This window comes from Mustela nigripes, unplaced genomic scaffold, assembly GCF_022355385.1.
Source record: "Mustela nigripes isolate SB6536 unplaced genomic scaffold, MUSNIG.SB6536 HiC_scaffold_148, whole genome shotgun sequence".
NCBI classification, from domain to species: Eukaryota; Metazoa; Chordata; class Mammalia; order Carnivora; family Mustelidae; genus Mustela; species Mustela nigripes.
In genome coordinates, this window is record NW_026739562.1 from 7,174,776 (window position 1) to 7,201,147 (window position 26,372).

General features: G+C 54.5%; 1 protein-coding gene across 4 annotated transcripts in view; it reads left to right on the top strand.

Annotated features, from left to right (window-relative positions):
* LOC132008526 (PR domain-containing protein 11-like) overlaps positions 1–25,005 on the top strand; it is a 76,989-nt gene extending 51,984 nt beyond the window's left edge. For 2 of the 4 annotated variants that reach the window (XM_059387170.1, XM_059387169.1), the window contains exons 5-8: positions 2,096–2,163; positions 16,993–17,180; positions 20,953–21,579; positions 22,791–25,005. In XM_059387170.1, the coding sequence (XP_059243153.1) occupies positions 2,096–2,163; positions 16,993–17,180; positions 20,953–21,579; positions 22,791–24,955 (3,048 nt within the window). In that variant the 3' untranslated portion in view covers positions 24,956–25,005. Of the gene's footprint in view, positions 1–2,095; positions 2,164–6,016; positions 6,439–9,409; positions 10,486–16,992; positions 17,181–20,952; positions 21,580–22,790 lie in introns of those variants that run through there. The other 2 variants (XM_059387171.1, XM_059387172.1) reach the window with 2 other exon arrangements.
* Positions 25,006–26,372: the final 1,367 nt, after the last annotated feature.

Here is a 26,372-nt window from a genome sequence, read left to right on the forward strand (position 1 = left end):
AAACTCAATAATAAAGAAAAAAACAACCAGTTTTTAAATGAGCAAAGATTCCAATAGACTCTACCCCAGAGAAGATACATAGCTGACAAGTAATGCATGAAAAGATGCTCAAAATCATTAATCATCAGAGAAATAAAATTAAAGCCACAGAGATATTGCTTCATGCCTATCAGAATGGCTAAATTAAAAAGACTGTCCATACCAAGTGTTGGCAAAGATGTGGACCAGCTGGTGGGTCCATACGCTGTTGTATGGGAATGTAAAATGTTGCAGCCACTTTGGGAAAACAGTTTAACAGTTTCTTAAGTTGTACATATACTTACCATGGGACCCAGCCATTCCATTTCAAGGTATTTGCCAGCAGAGATGTGTGTGTCTACAGAAAGACTTATAACTGGATTCTCTTACCAGATTTAATTGTAATAGCCAGAAACGAGACAGAACCCAAATACCTATCAAGAAGTAGATAAAAAAAAAAAAAATTATGGCACACCCAAGCAGTGGAATACTACTTCCCAGTACAAAGGAATGAAGTCTGGTACACACATCAGTATGGACAGATCTCAAGATAATTGTGCTGAGAACATGGCTTCTATTTGATTTCATTTATATAAAATCCTAGAAAGTGCAAAGTAATTTATGGTGACAAGAAGCTCACTGGTTTCCTGTGGACTGGGGATAGGAGGGATGGAGGGAGATAGGAGGGGAAGATTCTGGAGCACAAGGAAATTTGGGGGTGATGGGTATGTTTGTTTTCTTGATTGTGGCAATGGGTGTACACAGTTGTCAAAGTTTATCAAATGGTACATTATATGTCAATTACAGTTCAGTAAAGCTGTTAAGAGAGGGAAACAGAAGGAACATGATTTTGTGAAACAGAGGTAGAATGAAGAAAAGATAGATATGAAGATTCTGGGAATGAAAATATTCATTGCATTAAAAGTGCTCATTTAAAAAGAAAGGAAAAAGAAAAGAACGTTAATAAGGGGATAAATTCTCCACTGGACACAGTCAAAGAGAGAATTAGTGAATCGGAAGAGAGTTCTGAGGATTATTTTCAGAGCACTGCCTGGAAAAGGGGAGAAAGAAAAATAGAAAAAGCTAGTCAAAAGACACGGGGAATAGTCCCAAATATGTTTAATAGAAATTCTACACAAAGAGAAAATGACTAAAAAGCTGTACTCAAAAACTAAGAGTTTCTCAGAATTTTCCAGAATGGAAGAAGAGATATGTGTTCACCAAGTAATATGCATGTTGAGTAATAAGAATTTTAAAGGAGTGGGCGCCTGGGTGGCTCAGTTGGTTGGACGACTGCCTTCAGCTCAGGTCATGATCCTGGAGTCCTGGGATCGAGTCCCACATCAGGCTCCCAGCTCCATGGGAAGTCTGCTTCTCCCTCTGACCTTCTCCTTGCTCATGTTCTCTCTCACTCTCTCTCTTTCAAATAAATAAATAAAATCTTAAAAAAAAAAAAAGAATTTTAAAGGAGTAAATCCTCCACTAAATAAAAAATTGCACTAAATAAAAAATGAAGGGAAAACCTTAAATTTCACCCTTGACAGCCTTTCCACAATAGAACAACGGTAGTTTCCTGAACAGCCTATAGCAGCCTTTTGGGCAATCTTCCAGGGGCTGAAAGGCAATTAAACAGTCTGCCTAGAACTCCATACCCAGCTGAACTCTGATTCAAGAGTGATGAGGAAATCAGGACATTTTACAGAAGAGAAGGGACCAGCCCATCCCTGTCGCTCTTGACCAGCTTGAGGCTGGGGAGAGGAGGAAGCCCCTGTCACGTGTGCTCAGACATCCAGTGCTGGGGGAACCTAGAGGGAAAGAAGAAGGGCTGGATCTAACTTTCATCATTGCAGTATGGGGCTCCTGGAAGTGCTGCTTGTCTGCCATGTTTCTGGTCTTCCGTTAGGACAGGAAAAGGAGATGGGATTCCTGGCCCCCACTCGGTTTTCAGTCCTGCAGCAGTAGAAGCATTGTACAGGAGGGCAAGTGGAAGGGAGGGAGACCCTGGCTTGGGGAGGAGCCCAGGGACACGAGAGCCACTCAAGAGTGGCGCCTTCTAGACTCCCTCTCTGTCTTCCAGATTGTGGACAAGAATAACCGCTACAAGTCTATAGATGGGTCAGACGAGACTAAAGCCAACTGGATGAGGTGAGTCCTGCTTTCTGCTGATTTCCCAGGAGTCTTTCCCAAACTCCAGAAAGGAAGCCAAGGGAGTGTGCTGGGGCTTATGAGGTCTCCAGCAGTGGAGGCCCCTGAAGGCCCCGGGACTGCTGTTTGCAGGGTTTGGGATGTATGTAGCTCTGGGAGGACCCTTTTGCTTCCCCAGCCTTCCATCAGGGCGCTCTGGAGGAAGCCTGTGGGTTACAGATGGACCCCTAACGTCTGCACATTCATCCTTGTGTCTGGAGCGCCCAGGGCCCCCAGCTCTGAGCAGCATTCCCACCAAGGAGGGGGCATCCCTCCCCTGAGACGCTGACCCCCTCACTGGGCCGTCTCCTGCTGTGGGGGTGCAGGACTCATCCCAGTGCAGCTGCCAGCACTTGTTGAAGTGGCCCCGTGGAAAAGGAGGCTTCTGGCACCGTCTAGCTTAGTTGTCTATGGTACTCACTGCCCAGGCATGAGTACTTTCAAGAGTGGTTCTACTGTGTTGTCGTGTTTGGGACAGAAGTTTGCGCCAGAAGGATTCTTCCTGGCCGGCGAGAGAGAGCAGGAGACTGGCCCAGGGCTGCTCAGGGGTGGCGGGACTGAGCCTGGAACTGAGGTCTCCGCCCACAGCCCTCCTGTTGGGTCTGCGCTGCTGGCTGGGGCAGGGGTTGCCAGGTTCCCGCCCAGAAGGGTTTGTGCGCTCTGTGGGAGGTCAGACTTGCACTGGCACCCCCCTGGTGCCTCTCTCTAGGCCCCAGGAGCTGTGACAGGGAGTTTGGAGCTGGGTTGGGAGGGGAGGGCCTGGCGTGGCCGGACCAGGGCCACCACAGATTGGGCCTTCTGTGGGCGTTTGCGCGGTTCTGTCACTCTTGGCGGCTGGGGGATGTGAGAGAGGTTGTGCCCGGAGGGAGGGCCGTCAGGAGCTTCCTGAGAGGGAGTGTGCTGTATTTCAACTCTGCCACCTTCCCAGCAAACAAGGAGAAGTTGGTTGGAGGTGAGGAGGCTATGATGAGGTCTGCTGTCTCCTTCCCCAAGCCTTCCTGCCCACCTGTGCTCCCCACCTGAGAGCTGCGGCTGGGGAGCATGGGGAGGGTGGGGAGGGAGAGAGGGGCTGTGGTTTACACTCTCCAGAGCACGCTAGGATTTGTCCTCTTCTTGGGGGGCGGCTGTTCTCACTGCCACTTAACAGGGGCAGAAACAGAGGTGCCCAAGGACAGGCGGACCTTTCCCTCCAGCGCCCTTTCACATCATCTGGAGAGCTCGTGCCCTGCAGGGGGCTCCAAGGAGGCCATGGTCACACTCCTAACCACCTTCTCCTTGACCACTGGGTGCCAGTCATCCTGGCCCTTGGAAGCCCCACCCATTTGCAGAGCTGACCATGGAACGGGGTGCCCTTGATGGCCCTCGCCAGCCTGGCCCTCCCAGGCCTCCCCGACTCCCTCCTTCCACCGTGAAACCATTTTCTGTACCGCACTTGTTGAATGGAGGCACGGACAGTGTGCTGCCAGGGCCCAGAGGACAGAGCAGGGGGCCTTTGAGCTGGACCCTCCCAGGGACCGGGTTGCATTTGAGGGCACTGTGACCAGCCACACAGAAATGGAAACCAGACTGGTGGCCTGGGCATCTTCCCTGTGGCTCCCGCCTGGCTCTAGGTGAGCAAAGGAGAGGGTGACTAAGTGCAGCCTGGCTTCAGGGCCTTTTTGCACTGGAAGCTTGGCCGGCCGAGCTGATTCCGTGCCATGCTTCCACCCATCTCTGATCTTTCACTCTGGGGACAGGCTTGACCACAACCCCCAGGAAAGACATCATCTGAACTAGCTGGACGATCCTCTGACATCCCAGAGATTCTGACTTTATCGGGCCAAGGATGAGCCCTCGGTACTGGTGTTTCTAAAGCTCGCCATAGCGAGGCTGACGCGCTACTCGTGTTGAGAGCCCCTGCCCTATCCTGCTCTTCCTGCCACAGTGGTACAGCCAAGGCCCAGAGCAGGACAAGGTCATATGCAAGGTCATACGGTCAGGGGCATAACCGGAACCTGAACCCAGCTCTGGACTTCTGGGCCTGCGTTCTTTCTGCTTGTGCACAGGGCCCAGGCGAAAGCAGGACCTCCTGGGCTCTGTGTGGGGTGGGTTCTGCTCCTGCAGCCTTGCTGGCACGGAGTCTGGCCTCTCAGTCAGCCCCGATCTGATGCAAGGTGGCGCCAGTTGGGGCCCCTCTCTTTGAACAGTCAAGGAGTAGGGGTGGTTGGGAGTGTGGTTTGTTGCCACGGAGATGTCCCTCTGGTGGTAATTGGAGGGGAAAAGCCAGTTCCATCCTGGGAACCTGCCTTTCCCCTTAATGTACAACTTCCTTTTGTGCTTATTCACTCCACTGTGCAGACATCCTCTCTTGTACCGTGACAACTTCGGGTCTTGTGCATGATTGAATGGAGTTGATGAGTTTTTTCAAAAAATTAAGTGGCGGGCCGGGAAGAGAATGGGCATCGACATAATGATTGTTGACCTTATGGCCTCCCTATGCTGGGGGCTCTGCGTTCATGATTTCAGTGGTCTGAAACCAGGGGACTCTTTTGCTTTGAGACATGCTGGGTGGTCACGAGTCTTCGGGAGAATGCTACTGGTTTCTATCAGGGAGAAGCCAAGGATGCTGAGAAACGTCCCAAATGGCCCAAGATGCCCGTTCCCACTCACAGAGAAGTTTCTAGCCCCAAATGCCAATAGTGGAGAGACTGAAAACCTCCCCCAGGAATTCCTCCTGGCAGCCCTAGAAGCTGATCCTAGAACTACCATCCTCATTTAAGAGTGGGAGGCTGGTTTGCACAGGAGACTCTGCATCTAGCTCCAGGTCATCTGAATGAGGGTGCGGGCCCCTGTCACCATCTTGGCCTGGTAACAAAGCCCCAGCCTTCCCTTCTCCTGAGCTATGGTGCTCTGAGTAGGTGGGGTGGGGAGGTGAGGGCGGAAGGATCTTTGCGTCCCCCGCCTCTCGCCTCGGTTGTGGGAGTGGCAGGGGAGGGACTCAGGCTCAGGATTCCTCTCTTGGGTGGTTTCAAGGTCTCAGTCAGTCAAACGGCCCCTGGCTCCTCTGTGCAGTTGGAAGCCAGGGTCACTCCTGGCCTGCATCAGAGTGGAAATGCTGTCCCAGTGGGCACTCACGGGCTGCTCACGTTCTCCCCCGGAGCTGCCAAAAGGCCACAGTGACCCACCCCCAGAGAGTGGCTGCTAGCCAGCACCAAGGTCGGAGGGGAGTGTCCATACCCCCAGAGTTAGGGACCTGCAGGGCACTTGGGAGCCAGGGAGAGAGATGAAGAGAGCCACAGGACAGAGTGAGCTTTCTGTGACCACACCCTAATCACAGGCGTCACCAGCGAGGCCACACTGTAAATAGTCGCCCTGTGAGCCATCTGCAGGGGCAATGGTCTGCCCGGTAAGGATGCTTCGTTTTTCTGGAGGGCTTTAAAGCTCTTGGATGTCGCTCTGCTTTCCCCTCCCTAGTAACGACCCTAAGGTCTGCGCGCCTCTAACTTCTGACCCGGCGGGGAGAGGGATCCGGGAGAGGCCAAGTGCACAGCCTGGGCTCTCCCCTCTAGCCAGGGCTGAGGCAGGGCCTGCCACAGAAGGCATCCGACTCAGGCCACGCTCCCACCCGCTATGCCGCACCCCTCCTGCTCTCCTGCCCCCTGAGGAGTAGGGGAAGGGGCCTCTGGCTAGGAGGAGGGTGTGGTGGTGGTGAGCGGGCGAGGGTGCCCAGGTGCCTCCTGGCTCCCCCACTGGGGGCCAGCAATTAGGAAGGAGGAGGACCACCAGCCCTGATGGTCATTTACCCAATTGTGCTTTGTGGGATATTCAACCCAAGGAATGTGGCGCCCCTGGCCGAGCGCAAGAGGAAACCCAAGTTCTCCAAGGAGGAGCTGGACATTCTGGTCACGGAGGTGACCCACCACGAAGCGGTTCTCTTTGGGAGGGAGACCATGCGGCTGTCCCATGCCGACAGGGACAAGATTTGGGAAGGCATAGCTCGGAAAATCACCTCCGTCAGCCAGGTCCCCCGCTCCGTCAAGGACATTAAGCACAGATGGGATGACATGAAACGGAGGACCAAGGACAAGCTGGCCTTCATGCAGCAGTCCCTGTCGGGCCCTGGGGCTGGGGGCCGGGCCCCCACCATCGTGCTCACTGCCCATGAGAGGGCCATCGAGTCAACCCTGCTCACAGCCCACTCCGGGCACAGCTTCCCCAGGGCAGAACTGGATGGCACCGACAGCCCGTCAACCAGCTGTGAGTACCGCCGGCCTCCCCTCCAGGCCTTCCCACTGCCTGCTCCCCGGCCTCCTCTTCCTTGGCCATGCCCCCCTTCCCTGGCCCTCTCCTCTCTTCTGTCCCTCCCCGTCTCATCCAGTCTTCCCGCGTACCCTTCCCTCCTTCTCCTGCTTGGTCTTCTCCGCCCCTTTCCGTTCATTCATTCTAGAATATTTCCTGAACTCTGTGCCAGGAGCTGTGCCGGGAGCTGGGAAGACAGAGTTGTATATAAAACCTACAGCACCCCTGCCCTTGGGTCGTCCCTAGACTCGTGGGAATACACGAGCTTTAAGTCATTGTACAAGGACAGCCGTTAGGAAGACGCAGGAAGTCCTGAGAGCCAGGCTGACTTCCCAGGCGCACGCCCTAGACCACCTGCTCGGTGTCCCTTGGGCTCTGTGCACACAAGGTCACGGTGCTGACTTTACTGGGCTGCTCTTGCCTTCCTGAAGTTCATAGTCATTTCTAAACAAGGGGCCCTGCATTCACATTTTGCATTTGGCCCCACCGGTTCCCTCGCTGCCCTGTCTGATGGCCAGGGACCCTGGATCTGACTCTCCCTGGGGGGTAGGGGAGGGCTCCCAGGAGCAGCCTGGGAACTGGGAGGCACAGGGTGAGTAAGAGTTAACTGGCCTCGGCAGCGGCAGCGTGGGGCTCCGGGAGGGGAGCAGGGAGCCTCCAGGCCGAGAACTGCATGTACAGAGGCCCCGCATCAGGAAGGCGCTTGGCACGTTCCAGGACTGAGAGGAGCCAGGGAAACCCAGTGTAGCAGGCGCGGGGGAGGGGGCGCAGGAGGAAGCCAGCCAAGTCTTCAGGGCCCAGGACAGGGTGCAGGGGGTGGGGTGTGGGGGAATCAGTCTTTTCTCTCTCTTTTCCTAATGTCTTGACTTCTGCGTTCTTTTGCTGCGGCTACCCACTCCCACTCCTCGTGGTCCTCTGCCTCTCTTCCCCGCTAAGGCACTCTCAGGTCTGCCTGTCTCACCAGATCTGCTCCCTGTCCCTCCTGCCCCCATGTCCCCCTCCACCTCTCTTCTGCCCCGTTCTCCTGGGCTTCCTGTGTACCAGGATGGACTTGGATGCCTCGGGCTTGACTGGAATCTCCAGGCCCAGCAGACTCTAGTTGGGGCTGTAGTTCGAGCTGAGGCTCCCCTGATGGGACGGGGGAGCAGTCAAGACCCTTCTGTGCTGGGGCCGCACCCCCTTCAGTTCTGGCTTCTGCACACACCCGCCCCCCACCCTCAGCCCACCGGCCAATGGGAGCCCGGCCTCTGAGAAAGGGAGCAGGGCAGGAGGACTCCAGGGAAGTCAGCGGCTGGCCAGCCTGGGGAGGGTGATTCACAAAGACCCTGCTTCCCTTCCAAGGCCCCATGCCGTTGTCGGGATTGGGATTGTGCTAGTTTCCTGTTTGGCTAGCGCTCGTGACAGGTGGCCATTCGGGGTCAGTTCTTTGGGACTCAGAAAGGAACAGAGACCGTCCCGTCTGACTTCCTTGCTATGTAGACAAGGCAGCTGAGCTCCAGAGATGAGGCAGCCCCCGAGCTAGATTCTGAACCAGAACTCAAGCCCGGGTCTGCCAGCTCCCCGTGAATCTGTGTTTTGCTAAATTGTGGGGTGATTCCGCCCAGTTACAAGAAAAAGAAGGGGGCCTACGAGTCAGTGAAGTCTATGCCCTCCATCCTGCCCTGCTCTCTCCTCCATCTCCCTAACACAGAAGGTAATGAGGTTACCAAATGTGACCTGGCCTGGGCAGGGGGCGTGGGACCCCTCCCCCGCAGGCTTGGCCAGTCCCCCTTTCCCAGTCAGTGGACCAGCTGCTACAGCACGAGGCCAGAGGCTCTGTGGAAGGAGGCCCTGGAAGGAGAGAGCACCGTCACCTCAGCCCCACCCTCTCCTTCCAGCCCTGCCACGCCAGAATGGGTGTCCTGGGATCCCCGGGGTGGGGAGGATGGCAGCTGTCCCACCGGGTACGGTATGAGTAATTGGGCTCCTCCCGAGCCCGCCTGAGGGAGGCCCTGGACCCCGTGGAGGCATGCGTGTGGCTAGGGTCAGCATGAGTCTGTCTGTCCTCCCCGTCACCTCGCCTGAGGGTGGTTCTGCATTTAGCCCCCCTGGGATGCCCAGAGAACCCGTATATTTTTTATTCCTGCCATGGGAACCCGCTCCTGATCCGGCTCCCAAGAGAGCCGAGGCCTGAGTGTGTGGGGGCTGGGCCCCTCTCCCTGTGACTGGCTGCAAGGAGTCGTCTGTGTGAGGGCGCCTGCAAGCTATCAGACACTTCCGGGTGGCCCACCAGGGGGGCGGGTCGAGGGGGACATCAGGGCTGACCACCAGGATGGCTCCCCTGCTAGACACCCCCCAGTCAGCTCCCTCCCACGCCACCCTGTGCATTGGCCCCCTGTGACCACTTAGAGCTGCAGATTCTTTCTAGGCCACAAGGGGGCGCAAGCAAGTCCACCGCGCGCAGGGAGGCTGGAGCCTTTGGGCAGGTGTGGCTCCTGAGGCTTTTGTGAAGCTCCCTCCTGGCTGCTCTCTTGTTTAGTTTCCCTGGCAACCCTGCTAGGTGGGCAGGTGGTTGGTTAGGTGGACAGAGCAGGTATCAGCTTTGCTCTGCCGAAACTGAGTCCCAGACAGATGAAGGGAGCCACAGGGTCGACCTGGGCTCCCCAAGACAGCCCTGACGTGGGCTATCGCGCCAGAGTGGTGCCGCTCCGGCAAGAGGAAGGGAGACCTGGGCAGTCCTCGTGCCTGCCCTTCTCCCCGGGGGCGCCTGGCTCCCACGCCTCAGGGATTTGGGGAGCAAGTGCTTCTCTGGGGGTGGGCGGTGCTGAGTGAGCCTCAGGGCTGGTGGGGCAGGGGGACCAGAGAGTGACCTGGGGGTAGGCCCAAGCCCACGGCTGCCCCCTGTCTTTCTGTTTTAATCATCTGCCCTTCTCTGTTTCTGTCCCCCAAGATGATGAAGATGAGGAAGCCCCCGGGCCCTCGAGGCAGCCTCTGCGGGCGTCCCTGCAGCGGTCCGTGGAGGAAGAGGCCCGCCTGGCCAGGCCCACCCTGCTCCGCTCCTCCTCCTCCTCGGACCAGTCTGAGATGGTGGGTCCCAAGCCGGAGGCCCTGCCTCGGCCCTCACCCCAGGCCCAGGCCGCCTGCAGGACCCCTCGGCCACACCTCAGCCCGCCTAGCACAAGCCTTGACTGGCAGCTCCTCCACACCCACGTCCAGCAGACCGAGGCCCTCCAGCAGATCTGCCAGGAGCTGGTGACCGTGCACCGGGACATGGCAAACAGCATGCACGCCATCGGCCAGACCATGGCGGAGCTGACCAGCCGCGTCGGTCAGATGTGCCAGACGCTGACAGAGATCCGAGACGGTGTTCGGGCGTCTCAGCAGGGGCCCAATGGGGTAGCGCCCACAGGCTCGACCAGTCGGGCTGAGGCCCCGCCGGCAGAGCCCCCGCAGGCGGCCCCGGCCCCGGCCCCAGCCCCAGCCCCAGCCCCGGCACGGACTACCAGGTCTCGGAAGAGAAAGCACAATTGCTAGCTCAGCCCGTCCACAGGAGGAGGAAGAGAGACGGAGGATGGGGGCCCAGCTCGACACAGGAGCTCGTCTTGTGTCCGGGACTGATGGCACCTGTAGGATACCGGGGAGCCCGCCATCTCCTCCCCACGTGCAGCTCAGCGGCCCTGGGCTCCCACAGAGTCTGCTCCGGCCCCGCACCCTCGTCTTTGGTTGAGGCTGAAGATGTGGACGAAGCTGCCTGCGGGCGCTTGCTCGTGCAGGAGAGGTGGCCTCCCCGGGTCTGCACCGCAGCGGTGGGCCTCGTGGGGACGCAGGCAGCAGGAGCAGGCAGTGTCTGAATGGGGAATCCTGCTTGCCAACCTCAGGGCTGCCACAGCCGCCCCCCACGGCCAGATCCTGCTGCTTCCCAAGGGGGTGAAGCTTGAGGACGGGCAGGGGGAGCGGAGCCCCTGCCACGAGGGGCCCGTGCTCTCCTTCCCTGGGGCTCCGAGCGCGCCCAAGGGTGTCCCTGCCTTGGCCTTGCGCTTGCCCTTGCGGTGCGTGTGCTCAGCTGCTGCGCTTGCCTTTTGTGGAGTGGGGAGACGAATGGGATGGCGTCGGAGGAAGGAGAAGATGCCCTGGTGTTCTCAGGGCACCTTCCACTTTCCCTGCATTTGCAGATATGTGATCTCAGTGGGTCCTCAGGACAGCTGGAGAGGCAGCCGAGCCGGGTGTTTCCGGCACCGTCAAGACCAGCATCACCTGCATTTCATAGATGACAGATGACGCAACAGTTAGGCCAGGTGTGGGGCGGCGGGGTGGGGAGCAGGCGGGCCCGGAAGCCGGGTCTGTGGATTCGCCCGGCTCCCCTGGTCAGAGGCCAGATCTGGAGTTGGGAGGCGGTGGTGCTCCTTGCCTCCGCTCTCCTGGGGTGCCCCTAGGAGGCAACAACAGCATTTAGGAAGTGAGTCCCTGACACCACCCTGGCACTAAGGCCGGGGTGCTGGGGAGAGGCAGGGCCCGAGCCTTGGCACCCACAGGGTGACTCCTCCTGTGGCTTCTAGAAGAACCCAGCAGGGCTCCTGTCCCATCCAAGCTCCAGCATGCCTCTCCTCCGCTTGCTTGGGCTGCATATGCATTAGCTACCCACGTGTCTAGCTTCATGTTTCATTGTGGAGTGTGGACAGACAGCCAGGTTCCTCGAGTCGGGGGGGGGGGGGGGGGGGGTGGCACTTGCCAGCTTAGCTCTCCCCCACGTGTAGCTCAGCTCTGTGTCCTCTTTGCTCCCTGGCCCGAGGCTGACCCCAGCGGAAGCTCTCCCCCTGCCCGCCCCCCCACCCTCTCCCACGTCCGCCCCCTAGAGCCATGGTGGGGGTGGGAGGACTGCTCTCTCCAGTGCCTGCTGTGGCTGTCCCTGGAGCGCTGCTTCTAAAGCCAGACCATGCTTTGTCCCATGTTGAGAGCATGAGGGACACCGGCAATGTCCCTGTGTCCTCAGCTCTATCTCCCCACTCTGTGGTTCTTTGGGGGCTCCTGCTACCCCAGACCGAACAGCCCCCTGTCCGACAGCCCAGTGGCTTGATCCTTGCCTGGCATCCCCTGCCCTCCAATGCTGGAATCTAAGATTGCCTTCCCAAGTCTTTTTGTTAAGATGGCAATAAAAAGAAATTGATCTCACACTTGGAACGCACCCAGTCTCCAGGATCTTTCTTTGGTGTATATTCTCTTTCTTCGCTTCCTGTGAAAACCTCAAGGCCCGCAGAGCAGGGGTTAGGTGACCGAGGGAAAGCATGCCAGCCAGAGGGGCTCCAGCGCTACCGGCATTTCCTGGTTCCGAAAGGACTCAGATGGCCTGCGTCGGGCGCCGTGCTAGCTAGCCCTGTGAGGACAGGAACGGAACTGGGGAGCTGAGTGAGGCGAAGCAGCCACATAGGAAACCGTTCAGCCATGCTTGAAGTCTGCACAGCACAAGCAGAGCGTGCGTGACTAAGTGACTTTTACCTTCTGCTCCTTAAAAACAGTTATGGGTCCTAGAAAAACAAAAGTCACCATTTCTGACAGGAGACTCTAGAAGGATCAGGGGCTATCCATTTGCCAGTGTACTTCAGGGACCAGCCTAAGGCATGAACTTTGGGGGGGGGGACGTCTCCCCACTGATCCTGGTATCTGTCACAAGGCAGGACCCCGCCCACCGAAAGCTGAGGCTTTCAAAGTAGCCAGAGCAGTTCCTCCAGGTCCCTTTGAGAGCCTCCTCAGAAGAGAAGGGACCTCCTAACCCGGGTGTTGCCCAGGCTTCCTCCTAGTCACACAGAGAGGTCCTCCCAAGCAGGAAATCCCCAACTCCCGACCAGGGATCTAGCCCCTCTCTAGAAGTTTCCAGTTCCCCTTTGACCTCCTGGAATCCAGCTCATCCTCTTCTGCAGGGCCGTGGAAATCAAACGTAATCCCATTCCTGCCACAGGCAAAGATACTGGGAAGCTGGGATCTTCTCCAGCCCCATCCAAGAGCTGAGCAGGAACTGACAGGCCCCTCCCTCTGTTCCTGGGGAGGGAAGGGAGAAAGTTGGAAGCAAAGGGGGCAGAGCGATGAAGAGCCTGTGAACTTGAGATGAAGTTTCTTTCGTTTCTTTTTGTTGGCTTTAGTGGGGACTGTGGGTCTAGCTCATCAAAACAGGAAGGCGAAACTGGGGCCAGTGGTTGGAAGTGAGTGGGCAGCCAATTTCAGCGTAAGATAGGGAAGTCCAACCTAAGGGCCTGATGCCTCCAGCCGCTTTGAGAGCGGGCTGTGTGATGTTCTGGCGGAGGCTGGGTGCCCATCTGACCCAAAGACCCACCCTGCTCAGAGACCTAAACATGTGTGAGAAAACAGAGCCCAGCCCCTTCTTGGTCCCTCCTTCCCATTTCTGGCTCCGTGGCTGGTGTAATTTCCTTTCTGTCAGAGACATACCCACTGAGCAGGACCGTCTGAGCCTGGCCTTTATGTGCCCCCACTCCAACAAAATGGCTGCCCCATGGGTTATTTTCTCTCTTCTGTTGGAACTGATAGTCATTTCCTGACCCAGCTAGAAAATATGGTGCATTTGATAAGACTCAGTGGGTGATGTATAAAAAGTGTTGTCTTAGTGCTTATCTATCCAGTACCCAAAGTCCGCAAGGAGTTCAGAATAAAAACAATCCATTCTCATCATGAAACGTTCAGTCCAGAAAACACGCCCCCTCCCCCATCCCCTTCATTGCTTCAAAGGGCATCAGCTTTGTGGGTCTGACTTGAAAAGCCATCAGATGAGCCGTAGCATTTGTAGAGTGGCCTGTGTTAGCCATTTTCTGCCTCCTTCTGACATACTCTTGCCTTTTCTCCAACAAAGTAGTGACCCGGAAACAGCAGATTGGAGATTTTCACTCTCCAGAAGCCTTATCTTCCAGGAAGGGCTCTCGGAATAAGACAGGCGTGCTCTTCTGTCATATGGGGATAGGAGGATTCTGGGAGTAGATCAAACCATTGGGTGTTGCAATATATTGGTAAGAGGGAGATCTAATTAGAAGCCATTTGTGTTGGGACTCAGCTTGACTCCATTTACCATCTTGAGGGGACGGGCTGTTAACACTTTGCTGGGAGTTGCCATATATGTCATATTTCAAGGGCCAAGTTTCAGAACAACCAAATACAACCAGATACTGAACAAATTCTGATCTGTCTTGGAAGATGGGATCATTACAAAGACTACAAATACTTGGAGTTCTCTTCTAAACCTTGATTCTTATCGGGCAGGAAACCACCAGGCATAGAAAGGGAAATTGACCTGAATCTTTCTAAAGCTTCGGACCTAGTCTAGAAGTTGTTCTTTTGAAGAAATGCCTGAGAGTTATGTGCTCCTCATCTCTTTTTCTCCTAAAGTTGAATGCCAAAGAAAATAATTCTAGGTTTTAGAGCTCGACGATTGCTTAAATACCCTGCAAAAAAGAGAAGAGTGTCTCTTTCCTTGTGCTTTGTGGTCCAACTAATTCTTGTGAGGGAAGATGAATGAATGGTTTGCCTTCTGAATCCAGGAGTAGGAAACTTTGGATCTACCCCAGTTCTGTGCTAACCACAAGGGTGATTAATTGTGGATGTCAAACCCCAAGCTTTCACTAAATTGGGGACTGGAAAATATTTTGCACATTCAGAAGAAATCTCAGTTCTGCAGGAAAGCAGACCCCTGTGCTAGAGAGTTATGACTCAGAAGTATTCGTTCGGAAAGGCTTCTTTAGGCCAGGGGTCCTCCTCTTTCCCTTTCCCCAAGTTCATCCTTAGCGGCATGACTGGGCGTCGTGGATATCACAGTATTATCGTCACAGCTCAGGGAGACCAGTGCTCATGTCTGATGCTGACAAGCGCAGACGCGTTGAGGCTAAGTTCCTGGACCCAAGCAAGTTCTGGGGATCTAAACTCCAAAAATCCTGCAAGCGTGACCGCCCCCTGGCAGGGTGGAGGCTGCTTCTTCTCTCAACAGGGGTGAAGCAGCCAAAAACTCACGTTCGCCCTCCTGCCATCCTTGGCCTTACTCCCACAACCCGGGGACCCGTGCTGCAGCCGGTTGCTAGGGGGATTGGTCCCTGAGCTCTAGTTGTCCCCTTGTAAGGTCATGGCCTCCTCCAGGGTCGAGTAGAACAGAGTCCATAGGGGACTGTCCCCGACAACACGGGGCAATGTAGATTGGCAATGCGGCTGGCCGCCAGGACAGGAATTGGCGTTTGTGCATGTCTGTTTTTTAGGGGGTGCCTGTCGGGGTAACTGTAGTAATTGCTTAACAAGGAAAACTTGGAAAATACAGAGAAAAAACTGATAAAGCAGATCCCCCGGTAATGGGTAATCAATCACTGGTAAAACAGCGGTGTATTTCTTTCAAGTAGCTTCCCGAGGCGTGTTTTGAAAGCATGATTGGAACCATAAAATAAACAGTTTCCGGTCCTACTGATGTCACCCTGCGTTCTATCAGGACCGTTTTTCCACGTCGTGAAAAATCCTTTGCAAACATTTTCTTTAGATGAGTAACAACATTCCATCATATGGATATACCATGGTTTACTGAACCGTTTCTCCAGGATTAGAGGTTTCAATGTCTTTGCTTTTGCACGATTGTAAACAGTGGCACAGGCAGCACAGTTTGTCTACTTGGTCTACATCTCATGGTCCCTTTTTAAATTTTGCAAAAATTGTGACAAAACGTACATACCATAAAATTGACCATTTTAACCACTCTTTTTTTTTCAGGTGTACAGTTCGGTGGCATTCATTTCATTTACACTGGGCACCCATCACGACCATCCCTCTCCAGAGCTCTTTTCGTCTTGTCCAACTGAGACAGGATACCCATTAAACCCTAACTCCCCATTCCCCAGCCTCCGCCACCCCACGCCCCACCCCTGCACCCCACCTCTGCCCCACCCCGCTCACCACTCTTGTACTTTCTATCTCCCTGAATTTAGCTCTTCTATTCCAACTAAGTACCTTATATAAATGGAATCTTACGGTATTTGTCCTTTTGTGACCTGCTTATTTCACTTAGTATGTATCTTCAAGGTTCATTCATGTGCTAGCATATATCAGAATTTCCTTCCTTTTTCAAGCCCAGTAGTGCGCAGCATGTGCGTACCCCACATTCTATTTATCCATTTATCCACTAGTGGACGCACGGGTTGCTTCTACCGCCCAACTATTGTGAATCGTGCTGCTAGGAAGGTGGGTCCATGAATACTTGTTCGAGTCCGTATTACCAAATTTGTGTCCCAAAGGGCCGGGCCAATTTATTCTCTACCATTAGGATGGGAAATGCTTTTCTAGCCAATATGGATCTTATTGTTAAAAAAAAAAAAAAAAAAAAGGAGAGAAATCTGTGCCAATGAGACAAGTTGCTACTTTGTGTTTCTTATCAGTGATGCTGAATATTTTCCATTGTTCATTTGTTCATGACCCCTGTGGATTTTTTTCTGTGAATTACTCCCTACCCTGGACTGTTCTACAGACAGCTCTCTGGGTTAGGCCAGTCAGACAGATTTTGATTTCTTCCCTGTCCCTTGAGACAAACCATAACCTAAGGGAAAAAGGTTTATTTTTCCAAATTTCCTAGATCCTTAAGACGTCAAATCATTTCCTCTTTTGATCTCTATGCCTCCACTTCTCTGTACGTGTTATGTCCTCTCATCTTTTAGAGGAAGCAGGTTGGGTGTTGGAAATGTGATTTCAGGGAGAGCTGGGGAACGGAGAGATACTGAGGATTTGGTGGAACTTTCAATGTTATCTGCGTGTCACTGGGTTGGTGCTTCACAGACTCACAGAGAAGCTGTGAGTTCTACAGGGGAAAATATAGACTCAAAGCTCCACCTCCCATTTATTAGCTGTGTGGCCTTGGGCAAGTCACTTACCTTCTCTGAGCCTTAGATTCCTTACCTTAAAATAACTTAGATTAGTGAGTGGTTTCTAATCCTTTCTTGTCACTTATCTACTTCCATCTTCTGTCTGGATTGGACACCCACTTTTTAAAGATATTAATCTTCCGCATTTATTACTTGCCCTTTTGGGCACCCTTGTCACATGAGTTATTTCTGCTGGGCTTTGTGAAATACTGGAAAGAGTCTGAGAACCCCACACTCCCCACCATCGGAGGCCTGTGGGTGTCTGGGAATCCCTGCACTTAAAAGTTAGTGAGGAAGAAATGACCTGATCTTTCTGGTTTGCTGTCATTTTTGTAACCAGTGTTGAATTGTATATTTACCAGAATCTGGGAGGTAGGCAGGGCAACTGTCATTTCTAGGCTCAGAAAACACAGATTCTCAGGGGCTCAAAGACTTGCTCAAGGTCACACAAAAAGGTGAGGTTGAGGCCAGGGACGGGCCCCTAGCTGGTGTCCCAATCATGGACAGGCAGCTTCCTCTGGACTTTTCAGCACATGCCACATGCTGGTGGACCTCTGACCTCCCATGTCTGCCTGACACCGTGCCTGGCTCCGGCAGGCACTCAGTGATGAGTGGCCTGTGTGTTCTCACCTGTCCCCCTCACCCCCAGGTACGTGGTCATCTCCCGGGAGGAGAGGGAGCAGAACCTGCTGGCCTTCCAGCACAGCGAGCGCATCTACTTCCGAGCGTGCCGGGACATCCGGCCTGGGGAACGGCTCCGGGTCTGGTACAGCGAGGACTACATGAGGCGTCTACACAGCATGTCCCAGGAAACCATCCACCGCAATCTGGCCAGAGGTGAGTGCCCACCCCGAGGCGAGGGTCACGCCTGCCACCCAACACAGGGGAAACCAGCTTCTGTGGGTGCTTCCTAAGAAAACCGATGGGAAACGCAGTCTACCAGCAATGGGGAGACCCAGAGGGACTTCGGGGGGTGGGGTGGGGGGATGGGCAGCTGGTCTGGGTGTGAGTGACAGCTCTGGGGAGGGCACCAGGCACTCCTGCGTGCTGTCCTCCCTCAGAAACCCTGTTACAGACGTTTGAGAGTATCCAAAGAGATGAGGCCCCAGAGCTAAGCACGGACGTTTCATCAAAATTGATCCTCTTTGACCAAGTCAAAGGGACGGAAAGGAGCTAGAAGGTGCCACTGGCTCGGTAGTAGCGAACATTGACTAAGTGGGTCCCACGCACGAAGCTGCTCTTCTGTAGCGTGCACGTGCTTCTCAGGACAGGAGTGCTTACCTCGTGAGCATGCCGGGAGAAGTAGGTGGTACCACACAGAACACATCGAGGGCAATGGCCACCTTGACCCCTGTAAGCCCTCAACTGTGAGTTCTTGATTCTAATGATCCCCTGTGGACTGTGATCCCCATCTCACAACTGCAGAAACCTAGCACCAGATAAATACGGTGACCCCCCCCCCACCCTGGGGTCACGTGGCTGGGAAGAGCAGTGCGGGGTTTCTCATGCACATCGGTCTCAGTGCAGGGTCTAGCCTCTAACTTACAGTGTTATAGGCCTCTCTGACCAAACTAGTTTCTTCCCTACTACCTCCTGGTCTCCTTGGAAGGCCAAGTCCCATGCTGTGCACGAACAGTGTCTATTAGAAGGCTGGAGGGAGGTGGGAAGGAGACTGTAGGTGTGGGTGATGGCTTGGTGGGTGAGATGTCCATCCAGACTCCATTTAAATGAGTCACTGGAAGGTGGCTTAAAATACGCCCCAGCCCCTAGCCCTTTGCCTCTCAGATTCTGGCTCCTTCTTTCCAGGGGACCTTCCTTGCGCTAAAAATACACATTCAAATACCCAGAGTCCATGTGGTTCCAGGAACCAGGGCTATCCCCAGGCCTGACCATATCACATTCCTGAGCAACCTACTTATTGGAAATAAATCTTCATGTGGAGTGTGAGTGGAGACGAGGAAGAGGGAGTGGGGTGGCCCGTTGCAATTAAGCTATTTTTAGAAACAAAACAGAATAAAGCATATTGTGGACATTGAATGCACAGCTACTGCCTGACTTGGTAAAAGGTATCTGTGATTGGATGGGCAGTGACAAGGCCCAGTAGACATACCCACTTCTTGTCTTCTTCGGATCTGGGGGTTGGGCATAGGCCGATTTCTCGCGGGAAGGCACGTTTCTATGATGAGATTGCCACGGTTTCCATTTGACCTCTGAAGATGCCTTATGTAAGCGTGTCTGGTACCTAGTCGCAGCTCAATAAATCTTTGTCGAATGGATAAAAAAAGAAATGAATGAAGACATCAAGAAGTCTCCACGAGAACCGTATCACCAGAAGAAAAGAAAACCAAGAGAAGTCATATCTGAGGACACAGGTTTCATCCCTTGGCCGTAATCTTCTTCAATTCTTCAGGATTTATAATGTCCTTTCCCCCTCCCAGTGTCTTCTCCAAAGTACCTCAAGCTGCAGTCGTCCTGAGAGAGCTCTGAGACCCAAGGGGAATGCTCAGAGAAGGGAGTGAGCTTTCAGGAGTGGTTCAAAGGAAGCGTGGCAGAGAGATTTGAAATGAGATCCATGAAGACTTGCAAAGATACAGGAGGCTGGCCAGGCTGAGCAGTAGGAAACAGGAAGGACACCGAAAGGCACCGTGTGGGGCAGGGCCAGAGCAGGGGAGGGGGTATGGGGGTGTTGGTCCTAAAGCCCTTGGGAGCAGTGATGAGCTCAGTGGCCTTTGGATGCGGCGGTGGCTCTGTAGCCGGTAGTTTCGGCGGACTGAATAGCTAGCTGGTGGAAGCTTAGACTGTTGTGTCAGCCCTGCTCGGGAAAGGGGATTCCTACCCTCAATCACTGAAGGTCTTGCATGGAAGGAGGTTTCTTTGTAATTGGAGGCTGGGGCCCTGAGAAAGGCCAGAGCATGAATTATTAGTCCTTCTTAAGTAGGGACATTACTCCTAGCCCAGAACTGTTTCCTGAAGACAGTGTAAATTATGCCTTTGTGGTTATCAGAACAGGACGCATCTGATATAGTGTTTTCAAAAAATTTATGTTATTTGATCTATTTTGAGTTACTGATTCACTTTGTGGTGTTTTCCCCCATATTTTATGGAGGCTTTGAAATCAATTCCAATGCTGCTTGAAGGATTTTTTCAGCCCCTAGATTTTTCTGGAAGGCTTGAGCCCCCAAGAAGTCTCCCATGCATTTTAGAAAATCTGAATGACCTTGTCTTTGAGCAGAGAGGCATGAGGACTCCCTGTTGATGTGTAGCCTTGACCTCCTGACATCCTCAGCTCTTTGCTGCCTGACTGGTCTGTGAGAAGTGACAGGGTGGCCCTTGATGTTTAAAGATTCTAAATGGGCAAGTGTCACATCTGATGTGTAATACAACCTGGCTTCTTTTTTTTTTTTAAACAAGCGTTCATCTTCACGCTTTCTGCCCCTCGGCTGTTATGGAAGTGTAGGCTATGAGAGTCACCTGACTTCCAGTGACCTTGAACATGAGGCTGCTCCTCAGGCGTTCATGTGAGGACAGAAGAGGGGCGTCCTGAATAAGGTAGCCTCTTTTTGCTGTTACCTGTAGGAAACACGGATTTCCTACAGGGCCCAGGGCACAGCCCCCCTCGCCAGTTGTGGGAAGCCAGGGCTCTGTCTTCTGGAATACCTGGATCACTCACAGAGACCCCTTGCCCTTCATTCAGAGGTGTTTTTTTTTTGTTTGTTTTTTTAGCAAACCCCGCTTCCGGAAGCCTAATGGCAATGTATATTTGGGACAAGTTCTTACCGAGAGTCATCTCCCAGGGCCCTGCCCTGATCTAGGAAGGCTTTGTGATTTCCCAGTCCTGTGGGCTGCTGTCAGGACCTTATGAGGGTTCCCCGTGAGCATCTGTACCCCCCAGGGAACCCACTTCTGTAGCCATTTATGAAACTATGTCGGCTGTTTTAAAGAATCAAGCTAAAATTACTATTGTGAGCTCACCAACATCTTTGAAATCAGTCACATGATGGCAAGAGATAGAAAAGGGAACGTCCCTTGAAGGATCAGGTAAGGAGACACAGCTATATTTCAAGCATGCTTTGGGTCCGTGTGGTCACGCCGCTCTGGCCCTACGGAGCCACCTGGAAGCAGACAGGGAGCAGGGAGGAGCGGACGCGGTGTTTCCTGCGTACCTTTTACCAAGTCGAAGCAGACATCTTCTGATTGCCAGGCCTGGACAAGAAGCCCTGAGGGTGGGGATCCACACGCGCTGAGCTCTGAGGTCTGCTCCCACCTGCCCGGTCTGATTGGTGGGGTGTCCGCTTCTAGGGTGACCGCACTCCCGACTGCCTTCCCCTCCAGCATTCCCTGGACCTATAAATGTGCCGCGTACAGACATAAGGCTCCCTCAAAAAGGTCTTTTTCAAGAATTCTTCCCACTTTTTCGGGTCCCACTCTAGACCCTATGACCCACTGAGTGACTCACCTCTCCCTTTCTGTCATACCTGCCCCCCACAGGGCCAGCCCCAGAGGAATGTGTCCAGCGAACTGGCTAGCAGGAGTCCTGCTTTGTTTTCTGTTGGTTTCTCCCACTTCGGGGCTTTTCCCCACATCCTCACACCCTGGTTTTCCTTCCTAGGAGAGAAGAGGTTGCAGAGGGAGAAGTCTGAGCAGGCTCTGGATAACCCAGAAGACCTGAGGGGTCCCATTCAGCTCCCCGTGTTGAGACAGGGCAAAAGTCCGTACAAGCGTGGCTTTGACGAGGGGGATGCACACCCCCAGGCCAAGAAGAAGAAGATTGACCTCATTTTCAAGGATGTGTTGGAGGCTTCGCTGGAGTCTGCAAAGGCGGAAGCTCGTCAGTTGGCTTTGAGCACCTCGCTGGTCATCAGGAAGGTCCCCAAGTACCAGGATGATGCCTACAGTCGGTGTGCAATGAGCGTGTCCCATGACGTGCAGAATGTCAGCCGGACCTCAGGGGAAGGGGACTGGAAGATCCCGCAGGGGGCTTCCAAGGAGCCAGGCCCATTGGAGGATGAAGAGGAGGAGCCTTCGTCCTTCAAGGCCGACAGTCCCGCAGAGGCCTCCCTTGCGTCCGACCCTCACGAGCTTCCCACCACCTCCTTTTGCCCTAACTGTATCCGCCTAAAGAAGAAGGTTCGGGAACTCCAGGCCGAACTAGACATGCTTAAGTCCGGGAAGCTTCCCGAGCCCCCCGTATTGCCAACACAGGTACTGGAGCTCCCAGAGTTCTCGGACCCTGCAGGTAAGTTGGTGTGGTTGAGATGGTGGTCGGAGGGAAGAGTTCCCCATGGCCAGTGTGAGGGGGCCAGGCGTGCTCTGCGGGAGCCACCTTTGGGGAGCCCCACGCCCGCAGGTGCCTGCCTCAGACAGGCTGCTCCGCAGCCCCCGGGGGGTGCTTTGTGTCTCGCCCTTGTATCCTCCTCGTCAATAAAGGAAGTTCCACTGCAGGAGGGGTGTGTGCTGTGTTCTTGACCCGTTGCCCTTCTCTGGCGGTCCTGGGGGTGTCTTAGGCCCATGCTCAACTTCCAAACCCAATCTTTGTCTCTGCCCCCGCCCAAGCAGGGCAGCTCACAGCTGGGTCTGTGTGGAGAGCTCCCGGCCTTCTCGAACTCAGCCCCGGGACACGGCCTCGTTCTTCTCTCCTGAGTTGCTGTTCTGCCACACATGGTCCTCTCTCCCCTGCCTGGAACTCCAGAAGGCCTGGGACATACGACCCGTGGCTGCACACCTTGGCCCTTTTCTGTTGGCTGCCTGGATGTTCTAGAGCCCGTCGACAACCAGGAAGGGTTTTTCAGTACACAGCTGCAGCTGAGACCGAGTATTCACATAGCATTTCCTATTTTAACCACATCCCTTAGCTCAGAATGAGGTGTTTCAGATATTCAAAGCATGCGTCTTAACTCAGCTGCATTCTGATCCTGAAATAAGCTGGGGCCGTGGCAAGCTGCCTGCGTTGGAGGGCAGCACACCTCCCTGACCACGTTAGCGCCCAGAGAAACGGAGCCCCACGACTTGGCTATTTGTGTGACCGAGGCAGGCAGGGTGCGCTGTGTTCTCTCCCGCGGCCTGTTCCCGCAGTGGCCCCAGCGGCTCAGCGGGTAGAGAAGGTGGAGTTCCTTGAGCGCCCACTAGTGGAGGGTAAAGGCAAGCCGCCTGGAGCAGGAAGGCCACCAGGCCTGATCCCGGGAGAGCAAAGGTCACTCGCGGAGAACAGGAGTGCGCATTAAAATAAACGAACGAACGAATGAATGAATAAATAAATAAATAGGTAGATACATAAATAAATAGATAAATAAATAAATAAATTCTAGGCTGGGATTCAGTCTGTCTGCAGATCTGGCCTCTGTTTCGCAGGGTATGCCACCGACCTCGCACGGAGCCCCCGCTCATTCTGGAACCACCTGCCGTTTTGGCCACTCGGGGTTCAATGTTTCCTTCCCATTTGTCTTCCAGCCTCGGAGAGCCTGGTCTCCGGCCCCGCCCTCATGGAGGACGACGACCAGGAGGTCGATTCTGCCGACGAGTCCGTGTCCAACGACATGATGACCGCCGCCGACGAGCCCTCCAAGCTGTCTTCCGCCAGCGGGCGCCGCATCCGCCGCTTCAAGCAGGAGTGGCTGAAGAAGTTCTGGTTCCTGCGGTACTCCCCGACCCTCAACGAGATGTGGTGCCACGTATGCCGTCAGTACACCGTGCAGTCATCCCGCACGTCGGCCTTCATCATAGGCTCCAAGCAGTTCAAGATCCACACCATCAAGCTGCACAGCCAGAGCAACCTGCACAAGAAGTGTCTGCAGCTGTACAAGCTGCGGATGCACCCCGAGAAGACGGAGGAGATGTGCCGCAACATGACCCTGCTCTTCAACACCGCCTACCACCTGGCGCTCGAGGGCCGGCCCTACCTGGACTTCCGGCCACTGGCCGAGCTCCTGCGCAAGTGCGAGCTCAAGGTGGTGGACCAGTACATGAACGAGGGCGACTGCCAGATCCTCATTCACCACATCGCGCGCGCGCTGCGCGAGGACCTGGTGGAGCGCGTCCGCCAGTCTCCCTGCCTCAGCATCATCTTGGACGGGCAGAGCGACGACCTGCTGGCCGACACGGTGGCCGTCTACGTCCAGTACACCAGCAGCGACGGCCCCCCGGCCACCGAGTTCCTGTCCCTGCAGGAGCTGGGCTTCTCCAGCACCGAGAGCTACCTGCAGGCGCTCGACCGGGCCTTCTCGGCCCTGGGCATCCGGCTGCAGGACGAGAAGCCCACTGTGGGCCTGGGCATCGACGGAGCCAACATCACGGCTAGCCTGCGCGCCAGCATGTTCATGACCATCCGCAAGACGCTGCCGTGGCTGCTGTGCCTGCCCTTCATGGTGCACCGGCCCCACCTGGAGATCCTGGACGCCATCAGCGGCAAGGAGCTGCCCTGCCTGGAGGAGCTGGAGAACAACCTGAAGCAGTTGCTGAGTTTCTACCGGTACTCGCCGCGCCTCATGGGCGAGCTGCGGTCCACGGCGTCCACCCTGTGCGAGGAGACGGAGTTCCTGGGGGACATCCGCGCCGTGAGGTGGATCATCGGGGAGCAGAATGTTCTCAACGCCCTCATTAAAGACTACCTGGAGGTGGTGGCCCACCTCAAGGACGTCAGCAGCCAGACGCAGCGGGCGGACGCATCGGCCATTGCGCTGGCCCTGCTTCAGTTCCTCATGGACTACCAGTCCGTCAAGCTCATCTACTTCCTCCTCGACGTGATCGCTGTGCTCTCGCGCCTGGCCTATGTCTTCCAGGGCGAGTACCTCCTGGTGTCGCAGGTGGACGACAAGATCGAGGAGGCCATCCAGGAGGTCAGCCGCCTGGCCGACTCCCCCGGGGAGTACCTGCAGGAGTTCGAGGAGAACTTCCGAGAGAGCTTCAACGGGATCTCCATGAAGAACCTCAGGGTGGCCGAAGCCAAGTTCCAGTCCGTCAGGGAGAAGATCTGCCAGAAGACCCAGGTGATCCTGGCTCAGAGGTTTGATTCCCGCAGCCGGATCTTCGTGAAGGCCTGCCAGGTGTTCGACCTGGCCGCCTGGCCCAGGAACAGCGAGGAGCTCCTGAGCTATGGCAAGGAGGACATGGTGCAGATATTCGATCACCTGGAGGCCATCCCGACCTTCTCCCGGGATGTCTGCAGGGAGGGGCTGGACCCCCGGGGCAGCTTGCTGATGGAGTGGCGGGAGCTCAAGGCGGATTACTATACCAAAAATGGCTTCAAAGACCTGATCGGCCACATCTGCAAGTATAAACAGCGCTTCCCGCTCTTGAACAAGATCATCCAGGTCCTCAAAGTCCTCCCCACATCCACTGCCTGCTGCGAGAAAGGCCGCAACGCCCTGCAGCGAGTCCGCAAGAACCACCGCTCCCGCCTGACCCTGGAGCAGCTCAGTGACCTGCTGACCATCGCTGTGAACGGCCCGCCGATCGCCAACTTCGACGCCAAGCGAGCCCTGGACAGCTGGTTCGAGGAGAAATCTGGCAACAGTTATGCACTGTCCGCCGAGGTCCTCAGCAGGATGTCGGTGCTGGAGCAGAAGCCCGTGCTGCAGACCGTGGACCACGGGTCCGAGTTTTACCCGGACATCTAGGGGGCCGGCGACCCAGAGTTCACTAAGCTGTTGAATATTTTTTTAATCTATACTCATAAGCTTTGATATATTATATAAATATATATATTATATTATATATATATATATATACACACATATATATATATATAAACCCACACTGAAAATTTTTAAAAACCAAGGTGACGCATCCACCAGAAGCCACTGGGAGCTTTCAGAAAGGAACGATGTTGGAAACGGACTCTCCTCTACACGATCTGGCAGCTGTAGCCTCCGTGGCCATCCTTTTCCCTCACGGAAGCCCTTGCTGGGGCCACACGCGTTCCCACCTCCCAGCCAACCAACAGCCTGAAGCTTAAGGACTGGTCTCTGGCATCCGGTCGAGGTGGTTTGTTGTACGTTTTTGCTTGGGGCTGGAGCGGTTTGGGTTTGGGTTTGGGTTTCTGTTCTTGCCTTCCCTTTTCTCATTCGTTCTGCGACAGGGTGGTCGGCCCCTTTGTGGCCACGCTGGTGGAGCTGAATCCCATCTCTGATTTGGGACGGGGTGGGTGGTGTATCTGGATCAGGGCTTGTGACTCTTTCCCTCTCCCCCTGATTTCAGCTCAGCAGGTCTGTATGCATTTCCTGAGGAGTGTTCTTTCACTGTCTTAGAAACAAACGTGTCGGTCAAACTGTGACACCCACTACTTGCCCACCTCTGTAGCCTCTCCCATCCCTGGGTTATGGATTCCCTCCTTCCAGAACCCCCGATCCTAAAGATCTTACCTGTCATCCTGAAGGCAAAATCGCCTTACCACCGAGCTTGAAATCCTGGGAAAGGGACAAGGTGTGTGTGTCTATGGGGAAGGGGATTTTTTGCATTCCTGTTCTTACGTAGTGTGGGGTAAAATAATTTAATTCCAGTCAGATCCAGGACTGGGGGGGAAATGAAGAGCCAAGAAATCCAGACCCTAACAGGGCAGGGATTTGGGGCTAAAAATAAGTAAAATGAAAGGTATGTATTTCATTTACATGAATTATTTATGCTCTGTCTTTATAATCACAGAATGTGTCGGGGGTATTTTTGTTGTTGTTCCTTTAAAAATCAAATTCCTGCTCTAGTTCAGTGGCAGGAGATGTCAATGCAAGTTGTGCCCTGGGTTATGCGTGACCCAAAGGAGGGTCTCTAGAGCTCGAGGCCTTCTTTGGTGACAAGGCTGGTAATGAACCCTTGGACCTGGCAGAAGGCAGTGGGAAAACAGGCATTGCACCCACGCCGGGGAAGGCTTCCTTCATTTGAACAGGGTAGAGATGTCCTAAAGGAAAAGGAATAAGCAAGAGGACTCTCAAGGCATCAGCCTATACACACATACACACACACACACACACATATGCGTGAGCACACACGCACACACACCCACACACACACACAACCATGATATAAGCTTTAGAAATAGCC